Source organism: Mangifera indica, chromosome 13, assembly GCF_011075055.1.
Source record: "Mangifera indica cultivar Alphonso chromosome 13, CATAS_Mindica_2.1, whole genome shotgun sequence".
NCBI lineage: Eukaryota > Viridiplantae > Streptophyta > Magnoliopsida > Sapindales > Anacardiaceae > Mangifera > Mangifera indica.
Window position 1 is genome coordinate 11,930,567 of NC_058149.1, and position 17,173 is coordinate 11,947,739.

The 17,173-nt window shown below is 32.8% G+C and overlaps 2 protein-coding genes across 5 annotated transcripts; both read left to right on the forward strand.

Moving 5' to 3' along the window:
- The first annotated feature begins 1,601 nt into the window (after positions 1–1,601).
- On the forward strand, positions 1,602–9,150 carry LOC123194961 (VIN3-like protein 1). 4 transcript variants are annotated; one of them, XM_044608470.1, is made up of 5 exons: positions 1,602–1,757; positions 2,671–2,738; positions 6,144–6,780; positions 7,249–7,559; positions 7,659–9,150. In XM_044608470.1, the coding sequence occupies exons 2-5, from the start codon at positions 2,708–2,710 to the stop codon at positions 8,831–8,833; spliced, it is 2,154 nt and encodes a 717-aa protein (XP_044464405.1). In that variant the 5' UTR covers positions 1,602–1,757; positions 2,671–2,707; the 3' UTR covers positions 8,834–9,150. The 4 variants fall into 4 exon arrangements, with proteins under 4 accessions (XP_044464405.1, XP_044464406.1, XP_044464404.1 ...); XM_044608471.1 differs by lacking the exon at positions 2,671–2,738 and having other exon boundaries at positions 1,612–1,757; XM_044608469.1 differs by lacking the exons at positions 1,602–1,757; positions 2,671–2,738 and adding an exon at positions 3,241–3,399.
- Positions 9,151–14,002: 4,852 nt separating this feature from the next.
- On the forward strand, positions 14,003–16,046 carry LOC123195205 (strigolactone esterase D14-like). The gene is made up of 2 exons (XM_044608858.1): positions 14,003–14,457; positions 15,489–16,046. Exons 1-2 carry the CDS (start codon positions 14,075–14,077, stop codon positions 15,916–15,918), a joined length of 813 nt encoding a protein of 270 aa, XP_044464793.1. The 5' UTR covers positions 14,003–14,074; the 3' UTR covers positions 15,919–16,046.
- The last annotated feature ends 1,127 nt before the right edge of the window (positions 16,047–17,173 follow it).

Consider the following 17,173-nt stretch of genomic DNA (forward strand, 5'->3'; position numbering starts at 1 on the left):
ATATATATATATATATATATGTGCCATGACTGTATTGTTAAATATTAGCCTAAACCTCTCTATCCTCTTAATTCCTTCCTTCTTATGGAGTCTGATTCTCATCTTTAAAGTTAGGTCTTCATAAAGTTGCCTATTGCGTTCTCCTGTCCTGTGGAATCTGATCTCTAAAAAGACATCATCCATTCAAAGCCCTGCAAGCTTATTAATCTATCAATTCTTTTTTTTTAGAAATAATCTATCAATTCTTTATCAGCTATTTATTGATATCAATTCAACTCTTTTAATCCAAACAAGGACGTAAATTAACCTTGAGGCTATTTTTGTCCTTAAATAAGTTAATTAAAGGATTGATTAAGTACAACCTACGAACTACATGGCTTATTACTTCAATTAATATTATGGAATATTATTAGTCTTTGAGTATTTTTGTAATAGCATGTTAAGGAGATAAACTTCTATAATTTGTCTTTACTAATTAATAAATCTGAGAATTTTAGTCTGGATTTAGAGTCTTCGATCTGAAAAAAATCTCTTACAAAAATGGAGAAAGGGAAAAAGATAAAAACGAAAAAATATCTTCGTAATAAGAGACAAAGATATATGTGTCTCTACCCTTTTTATGCTTCCGTCCCCATCTTTGTCTTTTTATATTAATATTTTTATTTAAAATACTAACATATCTTTAAAGTTTTAGATTATTTATATTTTTCAAATTTAAATTGATTGATAAATAATATTTGTGTTATTTAAAATAATAAATTAGTTTTAATTTTAGTTATGCTATATTTTGAGAATACGAATGGGAGATTATCTTTGTAACAGGGTAACAGGGATAAATATTGAAATCCACTCCCTATTTTTCGTCATTGCGATCCCCACCAATTAATTAGTTGACCGGCACTTCTGAAACACATGAACCTCAATTCTCCCTGTTACACCATAAATTCTATAGAGAATGTTTGTCAACAAGGCGATTCCCATACTAGCCCATGAATTTCATGAATCTTTTTATATAGTCAATTTCTCATTAACCGACCAAGAAGACTACATGGAGAATTAGACCACACGCAAAGTACAAATTGGTGCGGAGAAAACAGACACAGAAAACGTTCAAACGAATCATAATAATGCCGACCTTATTTTTTGACACGGCTACTTGCTTGACTGATTCCTTCTTTACTTTGAAGATTCTACTTTCACGTTTTAGACCTGTACTTTTTCCTACGAATCCCGCCACCTTAAACCGTCATTAATTTCTTAATTAATTTAGTTAAGCTCGTATCATTAATCAATTAATTCTTTTAGTCAACAGTTTCAAACAAAACTATATTCCACGTCAGAATCAAGTGCTCTCATTCTACGGTTGAGATCAGATCATGAGATGCATATTCTCATGCAAGGACACAAAACCACCACCGGCAGTTTAGTGGCCTGTGTTTTTCACGCACCAATCACTGAACTAGACAGTCCTGCTTGCACTTTTCCCTGTTTTGCAGAATCAGCCCTGATTGATTTTGCATTAATCAAATTTACCAAGCGCGTTGTTCGTGCGCGTGATTCTCCATCGCGCTCCGCTTAACTTTAAAACGTGAACGGCTCATACAAGCGCTTGTTCTCTCTCTCTTTCTCACAAACAATTACAAACCAACTAACAACGAAGAAGTTTCTCTCTCAGTTTTGGATTCGCCCCTTTCCGAAGTTGAAAGTCTTAGGGTTTTGTCGCGTTAGAATCCTAGGTGCCTCCCCATTCTTAACAGGTATTTCGTCGCTCAGATTTGTTTTTCTTTTCACTGCTTTTTCGAAATAAATGATCACTTTTTTTTGAATTTCTTTTTAGGCGTTCAGATCCGTTTTTCTTTCTGTTTCCGCTTCAGTTTGCTTTTGTTTCGGAATTGCGCTGCTGTATCTTATCTGCTTTTGCAAATTTCTGCGATTTTTGACATGTGATTTTTCTTATGTGTTTTATTTTGTTTTCCTGAAACCATTTTTTTTTTTGTTTGTTTAACGTTAATTTTTCACAATGTATGAACGTTTGCTTCTAAATTATTATTAAGAAAGCTGCATCCTGTTGCTTTTGATTGTGATTTTGTTTTATCAAGTGTGCTTTAATTTGTGTTCTTGAAAGCGCACAAGCTTAAAAAGTGTGTTTTAATGGTGTTTTAAGACGTATTGAGAGAATAATAATTAATTTTGTTGGTCATGTTTGTGTTGAATGAGATTAAGTCTGTTGTTTAGAGAAAAAGAAAAGGCAATTTTTTGTTTCTTTGTTAGATTGAGTAATTATTTCTGAAACATAAGAATAATTCGAGTAATTGTTGCCACATCCTGTTTCATTGAAGCTGCATTGCAGCGGAAGTAAATTGAAAAAAAAAAAAAAGAGAACAAGAAGTTCTACGTGAACATAGAAGAAAATAGTTTAAACTTATATGTTATATTTTTGTTATTTGACTCCAAAAAGTAGGAGAAGAAAATAGAATTTCAATTTCTGTTTTTGTGTAGGTAAAGATTTAAAGCTCTAGCTTAATTAAGCAAAAATGAACTGAATTCAGTGAATATTGTAATTGCGTATCACTTTAATATAGGATTTTCTTTACTTTTGTGGATTACTCTATTCATGTTCTATAGAAAGTACGAATAAGCTTAGGATTCACTACTTATTCATTTTCACAGGGAGGCCTACTATCTAACTGAATTCAAGTTTTAAACAATGGATTTAGAAGATAAGTTTCTTGCTAAAGGTACGCTCTTCATCTTTTACAACATTTTTCTCTTTTGGTAGCTATTTTTTTTCTGCTGCCTCTAGGTTCATTTATATCCTATTTCCAATAGAAAAATATATTTTATAATTTTTGAAGATGGCTTTGAAAGCCTTGTGGCTACAACTAGGTGGTTGTTGTGTATGTTTTACTACTCGTGATGTTCATTTAGTTTTTTTAATATATTTTTTTCCTGGGTTGGTAAACTAAGATGACTGATGAGGACAAGAATGTGTGGCTACCAAAAGAGTGGGAAGGCTCTGTTTTCTACTGTTCTAATCAGTTTAGAACAATTTGAGTTGTTGATTAATTGGTATAGTTTCACTAAGCTCTTGACATTGAATTCCCATAATGCTTTTGCTTGGGGATTTTTTTTTCATATCTTTCAGATACCTTTGTCTGAGATTTAGTTTGCATGTACTAATTTGTGTGAAATTAGATCTATGTTAATAGGTTGAGTATTGACAGCGTACAGGCCAGGCTAAAAGTTGAAGATTTCAAATAAAGCACAACCAAAAAACTTACAATGAAGTATATGTGTAATGCAAAGCAGAATTTAAGTTAATGAGCATTCTGTTGACTTCATGTTTGGATGGATTAAAGTTTGCAAAAAAGATGATTGGAAAACCTAATGGGAAGGAAGGTAATGACCCTAATTGTGAGAAATACTAATACATTATTTATATCTGATAGATTGCTTGGAATTTTTCTTAAATATCCATTCAAATACTGAACACAATATGGGGAACCTTCAGTTTTATATTCAATGATGTAGACTATTTGTCATAGGGAAGTGTTTTATTCAACAAATTTTACACTTTAGGCATTGTTGTTAGAAATTTGATTCTAAGCAAACTTCTTCTTTTGTGGTAGCTAATTATGACTAAACAACAACAAAGACTTTCCCTCTACAAGTAAAGAAAATTGAAAAAATTATCTGATAGATACAGGTCTTTGGAGCAATACCAGATTACTGAATAATCCATTAAACTGGTTCCTCTCCCAATTTATTAATTTCTTAATAACTGCTTTCTGTAGTTCCATACATTTGTTCATTTTTCTTTTAGAGATGTTCCTTTTTTTCAATAAGTAACAATAAGAATTTTTCTGTTTAGAAATAATAAAATTAATCTTGAGCTTTCAGTCATGCATTATTGCTATAATAACAAAAAAATGTAGCAATAATAGTTGATTTTAGGAAAGTCTTTTCAAATTTCAGCAAGAAATGATAAAATGTTACATTAAATTGGAAATTAATTCTCTTAGGAGATTCTGAGGATACTTGATTTAAAGTATTTAATTAAAATGAGTATAGAAAGCCCAATAGGTGGGCTACCAAGTGAAAAATGGATGGTCTTCTAACAGGCATTATAAGGTGGGGTTTTTCATGTTTGTACTATTTTGAAGCAGTTATATGCTAAAGGAATGTCTTCAGCTCTAAAATACTTGTACCTTAAACTGTTTGCGGAATTGAGGTTTAATATTAATTGTATATAAACAGAAGGCATGTCAATATTCATAGTGTTGACATTATTGTATCTTCTGGTAGGCTGGCATAAGGTCAGTTTTTATATTATGTTTGTGGCTAATTGCCGAATGGATATTACAACTAGCTACTAGTTTTTCAATACGAACTTTCTATCTATGACCTGATGAATCAAAATCTGACGATAATCTTTCAGATATAGTCAACATCTGGTCTCATTGTATTTTCATTAAGGTATTGAACCCTAAATCCTTGATTTTCTTACCTCAGATTGGTCTAGAAAGATTCTCAACTATGCTATGACAGACTGCAGTGTCAACATTTTGCATCATTTTATTTTTCTTAGTACTTACTTTTTTAGAAAGGATCTGTTAATATCTTCTTTGTTTTGATTCGTCTTTTATCATTCTTCATGTAAATTTTTGGTGTACAACTGCTGCTTTGTCATATGTTCTTTATGTGTGAGGCTTCTTCTAAGTTTTGACTTAGTTCATGCAATGAGTTTCAAGAATATTTCTTTCTTGTATGATGTTAATATGCTCAAGATGATCAGCTTCTTGCGATTTGTTGGTATTTTAATGGACATGATATTAGTCCAGTTGATTTTCTGTTTTAAGTTCTGACTTAGTTTGTACTACTTGTTCTGTTATCGATTGGCTACGTATTGGCTTATACATTCTTATCTGTTTGCTTAACTATGTTAAAAAATTGAGTAAAATTAACTTACTATGCTTGACCCTGTTTAGAATATATATAGTCTTTGAACAATTAGATTAGGAATTTGTGGTGTAATAGAAATTGTGCTGACTATTGGAACAAGTTCCCCCTGTTAATCCAATTTTGTGTTTTTGTTTGTTTATGATTTCGGTTTTTGAGCTTTCAACATATCCTGTTTGAGTCTAATATCTTTGTTGCACGTCATTTACATCCATTGGTATAAGGTTCTTTGTTCCTTGTTAATATGTTGCTGTTTCTTCCTTTTTACTTGGGTTTGTATATTCCTCATTCCTTTTTCTTTCTAGATGTGTAACTTAAGAAGCCAACAGCCGGACTTAGGGTGAGGTAAAGTTGCTTTGTCTTGTAATTGCAGTGACTTCACTATATTGCTTACTTTGAAATTTCCAGGGCTGCTTTGCTCAACTGGGCAGTTTTATGTCATGACTTTGTCCAGGGATGTACAACTCCACTGGGCCATAGACATGATTGCTGAAGATGTCGCACAATTATTAGACAATGTATTAGGCTGTACCTATCTCTGCTTATTTAAACACAAATGAAGTCTGTTTGTCTAATCTTTCTGTTCTTCCTGGTACACAGGAACATACATACACACACCTTTTCTTTGTTTGAGGAATCTTCCCTATAATATTGGGATTTTTATTCATCAATGAATGCTTTCTATTTATATATTGTCCTGATGCAGCTTTGAGACTTCCCTTGCTTTCTTGCTCAATTACATATCACTACAGGAAACTGATGTGGATGTTTCCTATAGATCTACCACTAGGTAGCTGGATTGATTTGTGGGATACCACTTCATATTATTAAAAACTTCTAGTTATATTTCAGAAATTCCTACAAGTCAAAAGATATGTAGAAAACTTGTGGTGGAACCAAATGTTGCAAAATAGTTGTAATGGAGATGATGTGACTATGGTGTTTGAGTGAAAGGATGAGGAAGATCAACTTAGAAAGTGCCTTACATATGTAGACTTTTGACAATGATGCTGGATAGCAATAGCTTTTATAATGATTGGTGCCATAAATACTTCATTATTGTTGCTTTTTTTCAAGCTTCCTTAAAATACCTTTTTTCCTTTTTTTTTTTTTTTTTGGCTAAGCAAAGTACCTTTTTTCTACCCAAGAATTCCTGACATAATTTGATTTTCTTTTCTGTACAGTTTCTGGCGTTCAAAGCCTTTCTTCCAGTGTGCACAGCACCCCTGAGAAAATCGGGCATTCAGATGATGCTTCAAGGAGTCCAGAACTCCTCCAGGAGTTTGTGAAATCCGGACCAAAGAAGGAACTTCTTCGAAGTTGTTTTGATAAGGACAAGAAAAACTCAGCTTCATCAAAAAGCAAAATGGCTGAACTTCCAAAAAGTAATAACAAGACAATTAAGAAGCATGATTCAAAAAAGGTTTCTTCAAGTCCCACCAATCAGTCTTCTAGGAAGCAACAGAGAAAGGGGGAGAACCCCATACGACTGCCTCCTCCTTCTGAGCAATCTCCAGATTTTGGATGTTCAAACACATGGATCTGTAAAAATTCTGCTTGTAGAGCTGTTCGGTCCATTGATGACACATTTTGCAAGAGGTGTTCTTGTTGTATCTGTCACCTGTTTGATGACAATAAGGACCCTAGCCTCTGGTTGGTTTGTACATCTGAATCTGGTGAAGAGGACTCCTGTGGACTATCTTGTCACATTGAGTGTGCCCTTCAACAAGAAAAGGTTGGGGTTGTTGATCTTGGGCAATTAATGCAGCTAGATGGCAGTTATTGTTGTGCTGCTTGTGGTAAAGTGTCGGGGATTCTTGGGTAAGTAATTATTACACCCCTTGAGTTAAGGATACAATTATAGCACTGACTTTGACAGGTTGCACTGTTTTTCTGTCTTATTGATTGATTTTTCTTTTCTTGAAGTGGTTGCCTGATTAGTGAGCTACCTCGTAAATTATGCTAATTTGGATTTAATCTGATTGGGAGCATAGAACTATTCCTTAAACATGTCACTTGCTGCAATTTAATGAAAAATCTGTGATGTGAATGAGAAGGTCTTTACACTTTTTTAGCTTGATAAATGCATTTGCATTACCTTTAAGCCATAACGTTATTAAAAATTTAACAGTCTGTGAACTAAATCCTGTTGAAATTGGACGGCTCTTGCTGATCCTGGACAGAGATGGAACCAAAAAAATAGAAAAGAAAGGAAACTTTGGGTTACCTAACAGGTTTTTCAAACCTTCAACTGATGTGAGTTTTGTATGTGATTTATTGATATGGCAGATGTTGGAAGAAGCAACTAATTGTAGCTAAGGATGCTCGTCGACTGGATGTACTTTGTTATAGAATTTATTTAAGCTATAGGCTCCTCAGTGGGACTTCAAGGTTCAAAGAATTGCATAATATTATAAAAGATGCGAAGTCCAAGCTAGAAACAGAGGTGGGTCCAGTGAATGGACTTTCTGCAAAGATGGCACGCGGCATTGTCAGCAGACTCTCTGTAGCTGGAGATGTGCAGAAACTTTGTTGTCTTGCTATTGAGAAGGCAGATGAATGGCTGGCATCTATTTCTAATGTCAATCCAAACTGCAGAGGTACAACCCATAGTAACTCTTTTATTTCATATAATTTTTGCGAATGAAATATATTAATTTTAGCAAAGGAATAATATAGTTTCCTTCTTTTGCTCGCAGAGGATTCACTTCCTGCTGCTTGCAGGTTTCTATTTGAAGAGGTGACCTCTTCCTCTGTCATTGTTATTTTGATTGAATTGTCTACCACATCATCTGATGATATTAAAGGCTACAAACTCTGGTATTGCAAGAGTAGAGAAGAAGTGCACAGAAAGGAGCCTGTTTGTGTTTTTCCAAGGGCTCAGAGAAGGATTTTGATTTCCAATCTTCAGCCCTGCACGGAGTACAGTTTTCGTATTGTTTCTTATACAGATGCTGGTGACATGGGTCATTCAGAGGCTAAGTGTTTCACCAAAAGTGTGGAGATACTTCACAAGAACCTTAATTCGACATTAGCCATGAAACGTAATAAGGCAAATACCATTGTTGAAGGAAGTTGCTCTAATGCTGAGAGAGAATCCAAAATGACAATGGGAGTATGTTCTGGGTTCAAGGTTCGAGACCTCGGAAAGATCTTGCATCTGGCCTGGGCTCGAGAACAAGGATGCCTTGAAGGGTTTTGCAGTGCTGACATAGAGTGCTATGGAGCAAACAGAGTGGGCAAGCCGGAAACTCCTGAAGAAGATCCAATGCCGCCCATTTCACATGGGCTTGACCTAAATGTTGTTTCAGTACCTGATTTGAATGAAGAACTAACGCCTCCATTTGAGTCCTCAAGAGATGAAGATAATGGATGCACTTTTGAGCAAGCTGTTGAAGCAGATGACGATGCTGTTTCTCATGACATAGAGAAAAACCCTTTAGCAAGATCTCATGGTAGTGGTGACTCCCAGACTTGGACCCATGGGCCAGCTGTTGATTCCTGGGCTGAGTTGTGCAGGAAAAGATCGGCACACTCAAATGAAGAGCCGCATGACTGCGATAGTACTCTGATTAATGGGTCTCCATTTCACATTTCTGATGGTTCAGGTTGCTTAGATGAGGACTTCGAGGACTGTGTCAAGATAATTCGATGGCTAGAACGTGAAGGCCATATTAACCAAGATTTTAGGCTGAAATTACTAACATGGTTTAGTTTAAGATCAACAGAGCAAGAACGTAGGGTGGTTAATACGTTTATTCAAACTCTGATTGATGATCCAAGTAGCTTAGCAGGACAGTTGGTTGACTCTTTTTCTGATATTGTATCAAGCAAGAGGCCTCGGAATGCGTTCTGTAGTAAGCTGTGGCATTAGATTAGGACAGGGCATTCGAAAGACGCAGGATTATTCTTTCCTTACATCTGATAGTTTCATCTTCGTTTGTACAGGTAATTTTTCAAAATCACTGTGAAGTGATTCATTTAAATTATGGACAAAGTTTCTCCAGCCAAAGATTTGGGTTGATGGTTGCAGAGACGGGAGGCCTTTCGAAGTTGACAATTACATTCTGGTATTTATTTTCTATATTCTAAATTGTTGGAGAAACTTTTGGTCTGGGAAGGAGAAATATTTGTATGGATATTTATTTTATCGTCAATTTAATTTAAAGAAGGGTACATGAATTAATCACAGATGTTATTGTGTTACGATGCGTTAGGCGGTTCTCTTTGTATGTTGCCTGTCACTTATCAGATTTTGGTGAGGCCAAAGGACTATTTCCCACCCAAAGTATGTTTTTTTTTCCAAATTTCCTTTCGTTAACTTTGAAAATCTCATTTAATCACCTATGAGCTGTTAAAAAAAAAAACGATTTCAAGGGCAAAATCATTATTTTATCTAGAATATAAAAAATAAACTTAAATTTGATTTGATTTTATTTTATTTTTCTCTCTAAATTTTAAAAACTAATAATTTTTTTTAATACAAGTTTTTAAAAAAACATTTTTCCCTCTAGGGTTTTCAAACTTTTGGATTGAATTTTTTGACAATAACTGATGATTTCCAGACGATGTTTTTTTCTCCCCAACGTCTCTTCTTTCTGATCGTGTGGCGTTTCCCCCTCATCGGTATCGTCGTCGATGAAGAAAGTATTTCTTCGTTAAGACGAAGACGAACCGTCTTTGTCTCTGACAAAGACGAACCGTCTTTGTCTCTGACAAAGACGAGTTGTCTTCATCTCGACGAAAACGTGTCGTCTTTCTCTCTGACAACGTCATTAGATGTACGGTTGAAAAATGGGATCGTAGAAGAGGGAGAGTAAATGCTTGGAGATCGTTGATTGTCATCGAAAAAATTATATCTGAAAGTTTGGAAACCTTAGGGAAAAAATACAGTTTTTGAAAACTTGGGTTTGAGGGAAATTGTTAGTTTTTAGGGTTTGAGAGAAAAAATGATATAACTAATGAACTCAATTAATTTTAATAATCCATAGATAGATAAATAAGATTTTCAAAGTTAACAAGGAGAATTTGGATAAAAAACATACTTTGGGTGGGAAATAATCCTTTAGCCTTTTGGTGACCAAGAGGTACATATCTGCGTATACCTTGTCAACAAGTGATTAATTAGCTCTTCAAAAGATAGAGTAAATGGCAAAAAAAAAGATATCGTATATAAAAAAATATGAGTTTATGTCACATCTAACTATATTTTAATATTAAATTTTTTATTTATTTGATTAAGTGGTTTTGAGATTGGTTGATATATTCGTAGAGTGGTCCAATCTGTTTTAAAAGAAAACATATAAGTAATTAATTCATCAAGGTTAAAGTGGGAATTCCAAAAAGATTGAACTTTTAGATGCAAACAACATGATTTTAACTATAGCTAGATTCAAATTGCTTTTGAATTCATTTCGGTTAATAAGTGGATCAGTCCAAGTTTGAGTTAAAAAAATTATTTTCGATTTTGAATGATTTTAAAATAAAAAAATAATCGTATTATTTAATTATAAATTATTATTTTAATTTATATAAATAAATTTATACATATAATTTTATTCGTATCTTTACAAGATGTAAGAAGCCTTGAGAATGTGTCCTAGCGTCATTGGATTTGGAATTGCATTGTTTAGATGCAACTAGTCCTGGCCACGGTTTATGAATCGATAGTTTCGATTCGAAATCATCAATTTACGATTCAAAAAAATAAAAACTCGAAATCGAAACCGAAACCGTTACAGGACGGTTTATAACTGGTTCAAAACTAATGGTTTCGGTTTATGATCTCGATTTGAAACTGATATTGAACTGTCAATTATAATACACGACCCTAACTTATTTTTTAAATTATTAATTATAATAATTAAAAATTAAAAAAAAACTTGAATTTAATTTTTCAATTAAACTTCTTACGTATCTTCTTGGGGTTTAGAAGAATCAAAATGTACCTAGTTCTCTTATCTTTACGTATCCGATAGCCGACAATACCCCCTTAATTTATCATTCACCTCTGCTATCTTAACTATTGCTCTACCTCTACATATTGGTTTCCACTTTTTTGTGCTGAAAAATCTTCTATAAATTAATTTTTATTCACATTTGATGTATATGAATATTGACCGAATCTCCTATTATTTGAATAATTTTTACTATTTGTTATTTTTTGATAATAAATATAATTAATTCTGAAAAATAATGAAAAAATAATAAATAAAATTAATTATAGAGATAAATTTTATAATTAATTACGAATTGTATAATAAAAATTAAAATTGTAATTAATAAAAAATAAAGAAAGAATTTAATTTAATTTGAGAAAAAGACTTTGAAAGATTGAAAGAGTATTGAGAATTGAGAGAATGATAAATGAGAAAGTTTGAAAGATTGAGAGAGAGAGAGTTGAAACAAAGATTAAGGGAATATTTATGGGAGAAATTAAAAAAAAAAAAAAAAAGGGTGGGGGAATGAAATGGTACAATTATGCAGGGGACGTCCCTGCAAAATGTAAAAACGCAGGGGTTGTCCCTGTATTTTGCTTTGCAGGGAACCAAACGTCCCCTGCATTGGTTTTATTAAATTTTTAAAAATAAAAAAAAAATTAAAAATTGAATATTCCAGTTCACAAGGTTTTGAACCATCAGTTTAACGGTTGATTTATGAACCGGAGGTTAGACGGTTTAAAAATAGAGAAATCAGAATTAAACCTTCAAATTTTGATTTTGTAATTCTGGTTTATGCCAGTTCTAGGTTAAGACTGGCCAGTTTTAATCCGATTCACTGGCCAAACCGGCCCATGATCAGGTCTAGATGCAACTGAAAGGTCAACAAATTCTGTAGAGTGGACTTTGTTTGGTCAAAAGAATTGATGTCTTTTTCTTGTGTTTCCTTCAGCTATTATTCACTGCACCAAAGTTTGTTGACCGTTTGCTGCACGACAACATAAGGGCACCTGTCTTCTTCTCAAACAAGTACCTAAAAATAAAATAAATTGGCCGACCCAAACCACCATAAACACAACCTGCCAAAACGTCACTTTTTTTGAACTGCTCTTCTGGTGCTACCGTGGACTAATGAAGTTTTCTAAGCAACGGCCAAAGGTCTATTTCCCAAGTATGCTATTTTCTTAAATTTTTTTCGGTTAATTTATAAAATTTTATTTATCTATTTGTGATAGATTAAAATTAATCATTTTAAAAATAAAATTATTATTTTATCTGTATTATTAAAAATAAACTTAAATTTAATTTTATTTTCTCCTTTAAACCCTAAAAACTAATAATTTCTTCCAATCCAAGTTTTAAAAAACTGCATTTTCCCTTCTAGGGTTTTCAATTTTCAGAGTTAGTTTTCTGGCATCGTTTCTTCATCTCCGGTGACCTCCAGGCGGCTCCTCTTCCTCTTCGGCATAGCCTCCTTCTAAAGGTTGTCCTGGGAACTGTGGTCGACGAAGACCACTCGTCTTCATAGAGATGAAGATGAGTCGACGACCGTGCCCAAGATAATCGTCGAAATGAGGTCACGTCGAAAAGGAAGAGGAGTCGCCTGGAGGTCACCGAAGAGGAAGAAAAGGCACAAAAAAACTAACTCTGAAAAATTGAAAACCCTAAGGGGAAAATACTATTTTTTAAAATTTGGATTAGAAAAAATTATTAGTTTTCAAAATTTTAAGAGAGAAAATAAGATAAAATTTTTAGGAGTTAAGGTTCCGTTAAATTTAATAGCTTATGAGTGAATAAATGATATTTTTAAAATTAATAAAAGAATACTTAACAAAAACACATACTTTGGGTGAAAAATAGTCGTTCGGCCAAAAATAAAATAAATTGGCCGACCCAAACCACCATAAACACAACCTGCCAAAACGTCACTTTTTTTTACCTGTTCTTCTGGTGCTTCCGTGGACTAATGAAGTTTTCTAAGCAATGGCTTATAGAACTCAATTGGGGGGGTCCATGATGATTGTTTTCATATTGTGGTAGAATTTTATTGCAACTTTCATGGGTGATAGTGGATTTAAACAGTACTGAGTTGGAATTTGTCAAACCTCAAACTTAATTTAGTTTGAGTAAAATTAAGATTGAGTTTAAATTTGTCTTGTTTGAATTAAATTCGTTTGAAAAAACTTAAACTCTAGTTTAATTTAAATTTGAATTTAAAATTGAATTGAATTTGATATTATAATTAAACAAAAAATAATTAAAATAATTTCATTCTAATTCAGATAGATTAAAAAATATTATTTTAATTAATTTATATTAAAATATTTTAAATTTGCTACTTAACAAGTTTAATACCTTTAGAAATTGAATTAAAAAATATTTAAAATTCTCATATTTGAATCAAGCATATTTTAATTTATTTGAAGTAAGCTTCCTCAGGAACAATACAGTGAAGGTGATAACTGATGGATATTAAAGAAAGAAAAAGGTATAAATCAGCCTTATCTCTAGATAGTATTATTAAATATTAATAAATTAAAAAAACAGTAGACGGAACAAGACAAAAGAATCCTTTTTGCCTATGTTCCCCCCTTCAGGGCCCTACCTTTTCTCGTGGTCACGCTATCTCCGTTATCTTCCCCCATCTGCTGCTGCCTCAACTCAACATTCCCATCACTAAAATTATTATGTTTTTATAGTTAAATTAATGTGATTTGAAAAATATAAGTTTCAGCCTGCAATTTGACTTGTTCAAGTCCTACCTTACTGGCTAGATTGGCTCTTCACAGATCGCGACCAAGGGAAAAAAAAAAAAAAAGGTAACTGCTATTTATCTTAGTCTGAAGGGTAGATTAAACAGTAAAAAGAAACAGGGGAGTGTATCTATAAAAAAATATAAGTTTAAAATTTTTTTAACATATATCAGATTAAATTCTTAATTAATTTGATTATAGGAGCTAAACTCACTGTTGAATTGGTCCTAATGCGAAGGATTTCATTTGATAATTTTGCTTCCGAAAGTCCCCTTGATTTGTTTAGTATTTACTGCTATGGCTCTCTTGGTTTCTATAAAAAATGGAGACCAACCAATAATTACTACAAACCATTCTGAGTACAGCTCTCCCCACCACTGCATCTGTCCATTCTTCCGGTGCATTAGTTTCTACTAAATTAACATGGCGATGCCAGAGCAAGGTCTCTCAGCCGCCCTGAATGCAAAAATCATTGGCGCCGGCACTGAACCCATGGTTCTTGCACATGGGTTTGGTGTAGACCAATCTATCTGGGACAAAATCACTCCCTTTTTGGCTCAGCATTACAAGATTATGGTTTTCGACTGGCCCTTCTCAGGATCTGTACAAGACACAAACCTTTACGACCCTGTCAAATACAGTTCATATGATGCTTTTGCCAACGATTTGATTACTCTTTTGGACGAAAATTGTTTAAAATCATCAGTTTTTATCGGCCACTCCATGTCTGGTATGATTGGATGCATTGCTTCCACGAAAAGGCCAGACCTTTTTAAGAGGCTCATACTCATTGGAACTTCTCCCAGGTACTTCTTCAACCTCGACATAGCAGAAAAGTAGACTTCAGTTATCTTACTTTCACATGCAAGCTAAATTTTTGGATATATATATTTGCCTTGTTCTTCTTCTTCTTTTTAAACAAGCATCATCAGTTATGTGTATTCTAGTTAATCAATCTAACCGTAACTTTATATGCTAAGTTTTCTGATATTTTATCAGAAAGAATTTTCACTTATTTTCTTTGAAAATAAATTCCCTGATGCGTTTTCTTACCTGGTTCCATTATTTTTGTAAATTATTTCTGGTGTTAAGCCAAGCTTGAGCATTTTATGCTAATAAAAAAAGGGTAAATATAGAGTGATGCAGCGGTAATGAGACTCAGTGGTGCTTCGATATAAAGCAGTAATGTGATATTCTCTAGCTCTTTCGATCTCAAACGTGTGGTGATGAGAGACTCAGTTTAAGATATTGAAGTATTTTTAATCCTGATCCTACTTGAATTGTGTGGCTGATGAATCTTCTCAAAAGTATAGTTTTTTCTGTGTCCTCAATAATTTGAGCTGCTTCAGCATGTACGCAAACCATCTTTTAGATGGGATCCATAGTCGCATAAGCTAAGATTTTCGTCTCTGGGCAAAAGAGAATTTCAAGAGTGCAAAGGTTCAGATCCCCATGAATAATATTTTAAAATTAAATTCTTCAAATCCAAAATTTCATATATTTGTCATAGTTTATAAAGTTTCTTTCTTGTATTAATGTTATTCAGGTACATAAACACAAATTATTACGAAGGAGAGTATCATATGTATCATCTTAAGAAGATAATATAGTATATATACTCATGTATCATTTTTAGATAGGATCGATAATAGCATAAGCTAAGACTTGGGTTTTTTGTTTATGAAGATACGAAGTTTGAATGATAAAGAAAGGGATTCCAAATATAAGAAAGCAAATGTTCAAATTTCTTTTATAACATTTCAAAATTAAACTCTTGGAACTTAGAATTTCAACTTGTTTAGTGTAGTTTTAAAATTTCTTTTTTATTGTTATGTAGAAACATAAACACGGATGATTATGAAGGAGGGTTTAAGAGCTCAGAGATTGAGGAACTCATTTCAAGCATGGAAACCAACTATTTTGGCTGGGCATCAAGCTTTCCTTCTCTTGTTGTGGACTCAAATGATGCTCTATCGGTGGAGAAGATTCAAAACTGCTTTACATCTATGAGACCTGAGGTTGCGGTAACCTTGGCTAAAACCGTGTTTTATAGTGACCAAAGGGAAATTCTGGATAAAGTTACGACTCCATGCACAATCATCCAAACTGCAAGCGACATTGTCGTTCCAAACTCGGTTGCTCACTACATGCAAGAGAAGATCAAGGGAATATCAACGATGGAAATGATCAAGACTGATGGACATTTCCCACAGCTCACTGCTCACCTGGAGCTTGTTCAAGTCCTCGGTGGAGTTTTAGGGTTTTGATCTTTGATCGATCTCTTTGTACGTTTATGTAGGCGATATACGTTGCCGACTATTTTCCTTTAGTTTGTGATGATGATAACTTGTTAAAAATTATACTATGAAATGTGATGTCGAATGTGTTTTATGCAGAAAATTTAGTTGGAGTTGTGATGAAATCTCAGACTCACGGCCGTTATTTTCAAAAACCTACTTTTCCGTTAAGATTAATGGTTAAAAAAATTAAAAATTTATCACATTTTCTTTAGTTTAAAAATCTAACCATTTTTTATCACCTAAAGTTTAAAAAATGTTTATTTCCTTTTAAGAGTTTTTTTTTTCTATCACCAAAGACAATAAAGTTTGTTATCTCTAATCGCATTCTCTCTCTCTCTCCTTTTCTCTCTCCCCTAGTCTCTTCCTTGGCTGTCTTCATCTCAAACAACCTTTGATAAGTGATAAGTGATTGAATTTTTTTTTCTATACCAAAGAAATCTTATTAGAGTTGAATCATCTTTTTAAGGTTGAATTGATCATATCAAATAGATGAATCTTAAATTTAGTGACCAATCCTATAATCATTGCACAAAATAAGTCAAATTTTTATTTTTAAAATATGGTCGAGATTGGGCCTTTTTTGTGTGTTTCGAATTTGCGTCTTTGCTAACTACCAATGATTTTAAAAATGGATCAAGTTGGCCGGTTCAACTGGTTGAATAGAGAATCAGCTTCAAGTCTGGCTTGGTTAATATGAAAAGATGGTTTAGTCATTGACTCAGTCAAAATCAGGTTTGACTGAGTTTGATCAAAATTTAGAATTTTTTTAAAATTTTAATTATTTTTGAGTAATTTGATTATTTTTTATTAGAATCGATAAATTTCTAAAGATTTGTAAGAAAAAATAAGTTTAAAAATAAAAGAAAAAAGAAAAAATATCTCATATCCATTGAAGTCTTCTAAAGGCAATAATTTATAAAATTATTATTTTTTATATCATGAGATTGAGAGTTTTTTTATTTTAATTGTTTCATTGAAATTAAATAAAAAATTGTTACTTATTAAAAATGATATGTTCTAATCTCTATAGATATAAATATTTTGATTGATTTTTTTTTATAAATTTTTAAGTAAAACATATTTATTATAATTTAATAATAAATTAAATTGATCAATTTTTAATTAAATTAATAAAATTATGAATCAGTAAGATAACTAATTTGATTACTAATTCGATTTTAAAAACATTGCTAATAACTTGTGGAAAGGTGTCAGCCGGGGC

Excerpts from the sequence above, each read along its gene's own strand:
- LOC123194961 (XM_044608469.1), top strand. The coding sequence starts at position 3,321 with ATGAGCATTCTGTTGACTTCATGTTTGGATGGATTAAAGTTTGCAAAA. Across the intron at positions 3,400-6,143 it reads AAAACCTAATGGGAAGGAAG|TTTCTGGCGTTCAAAGCCTT; the intron begins GTAATGACCCTA and ends TTTTCTGTACAG. Across the intron at positions 7,560-7,658 it reads TGTCAATCCAAACTGCAGAG|AGGATTCACTTCCTGCTGCT; the intron begins GTACAACCCATA and ends TTTTGCTCGCAG.
- LOC123195205 (XM_044608858.1), top strand. The coding sequence starts at position 14,075 with ATGGCGATGCCAGAGCAAGGTCTCTCAGCCGCCCTGAATGCAAAAATC. Across the intron at positions 14,458-15,488 it reads CTCATTGGAACTTCTCCCAG|AAACATAAACACGGATGATT; the intron begins GTACTTCTTCAA and ends ATTGTTATGTAG.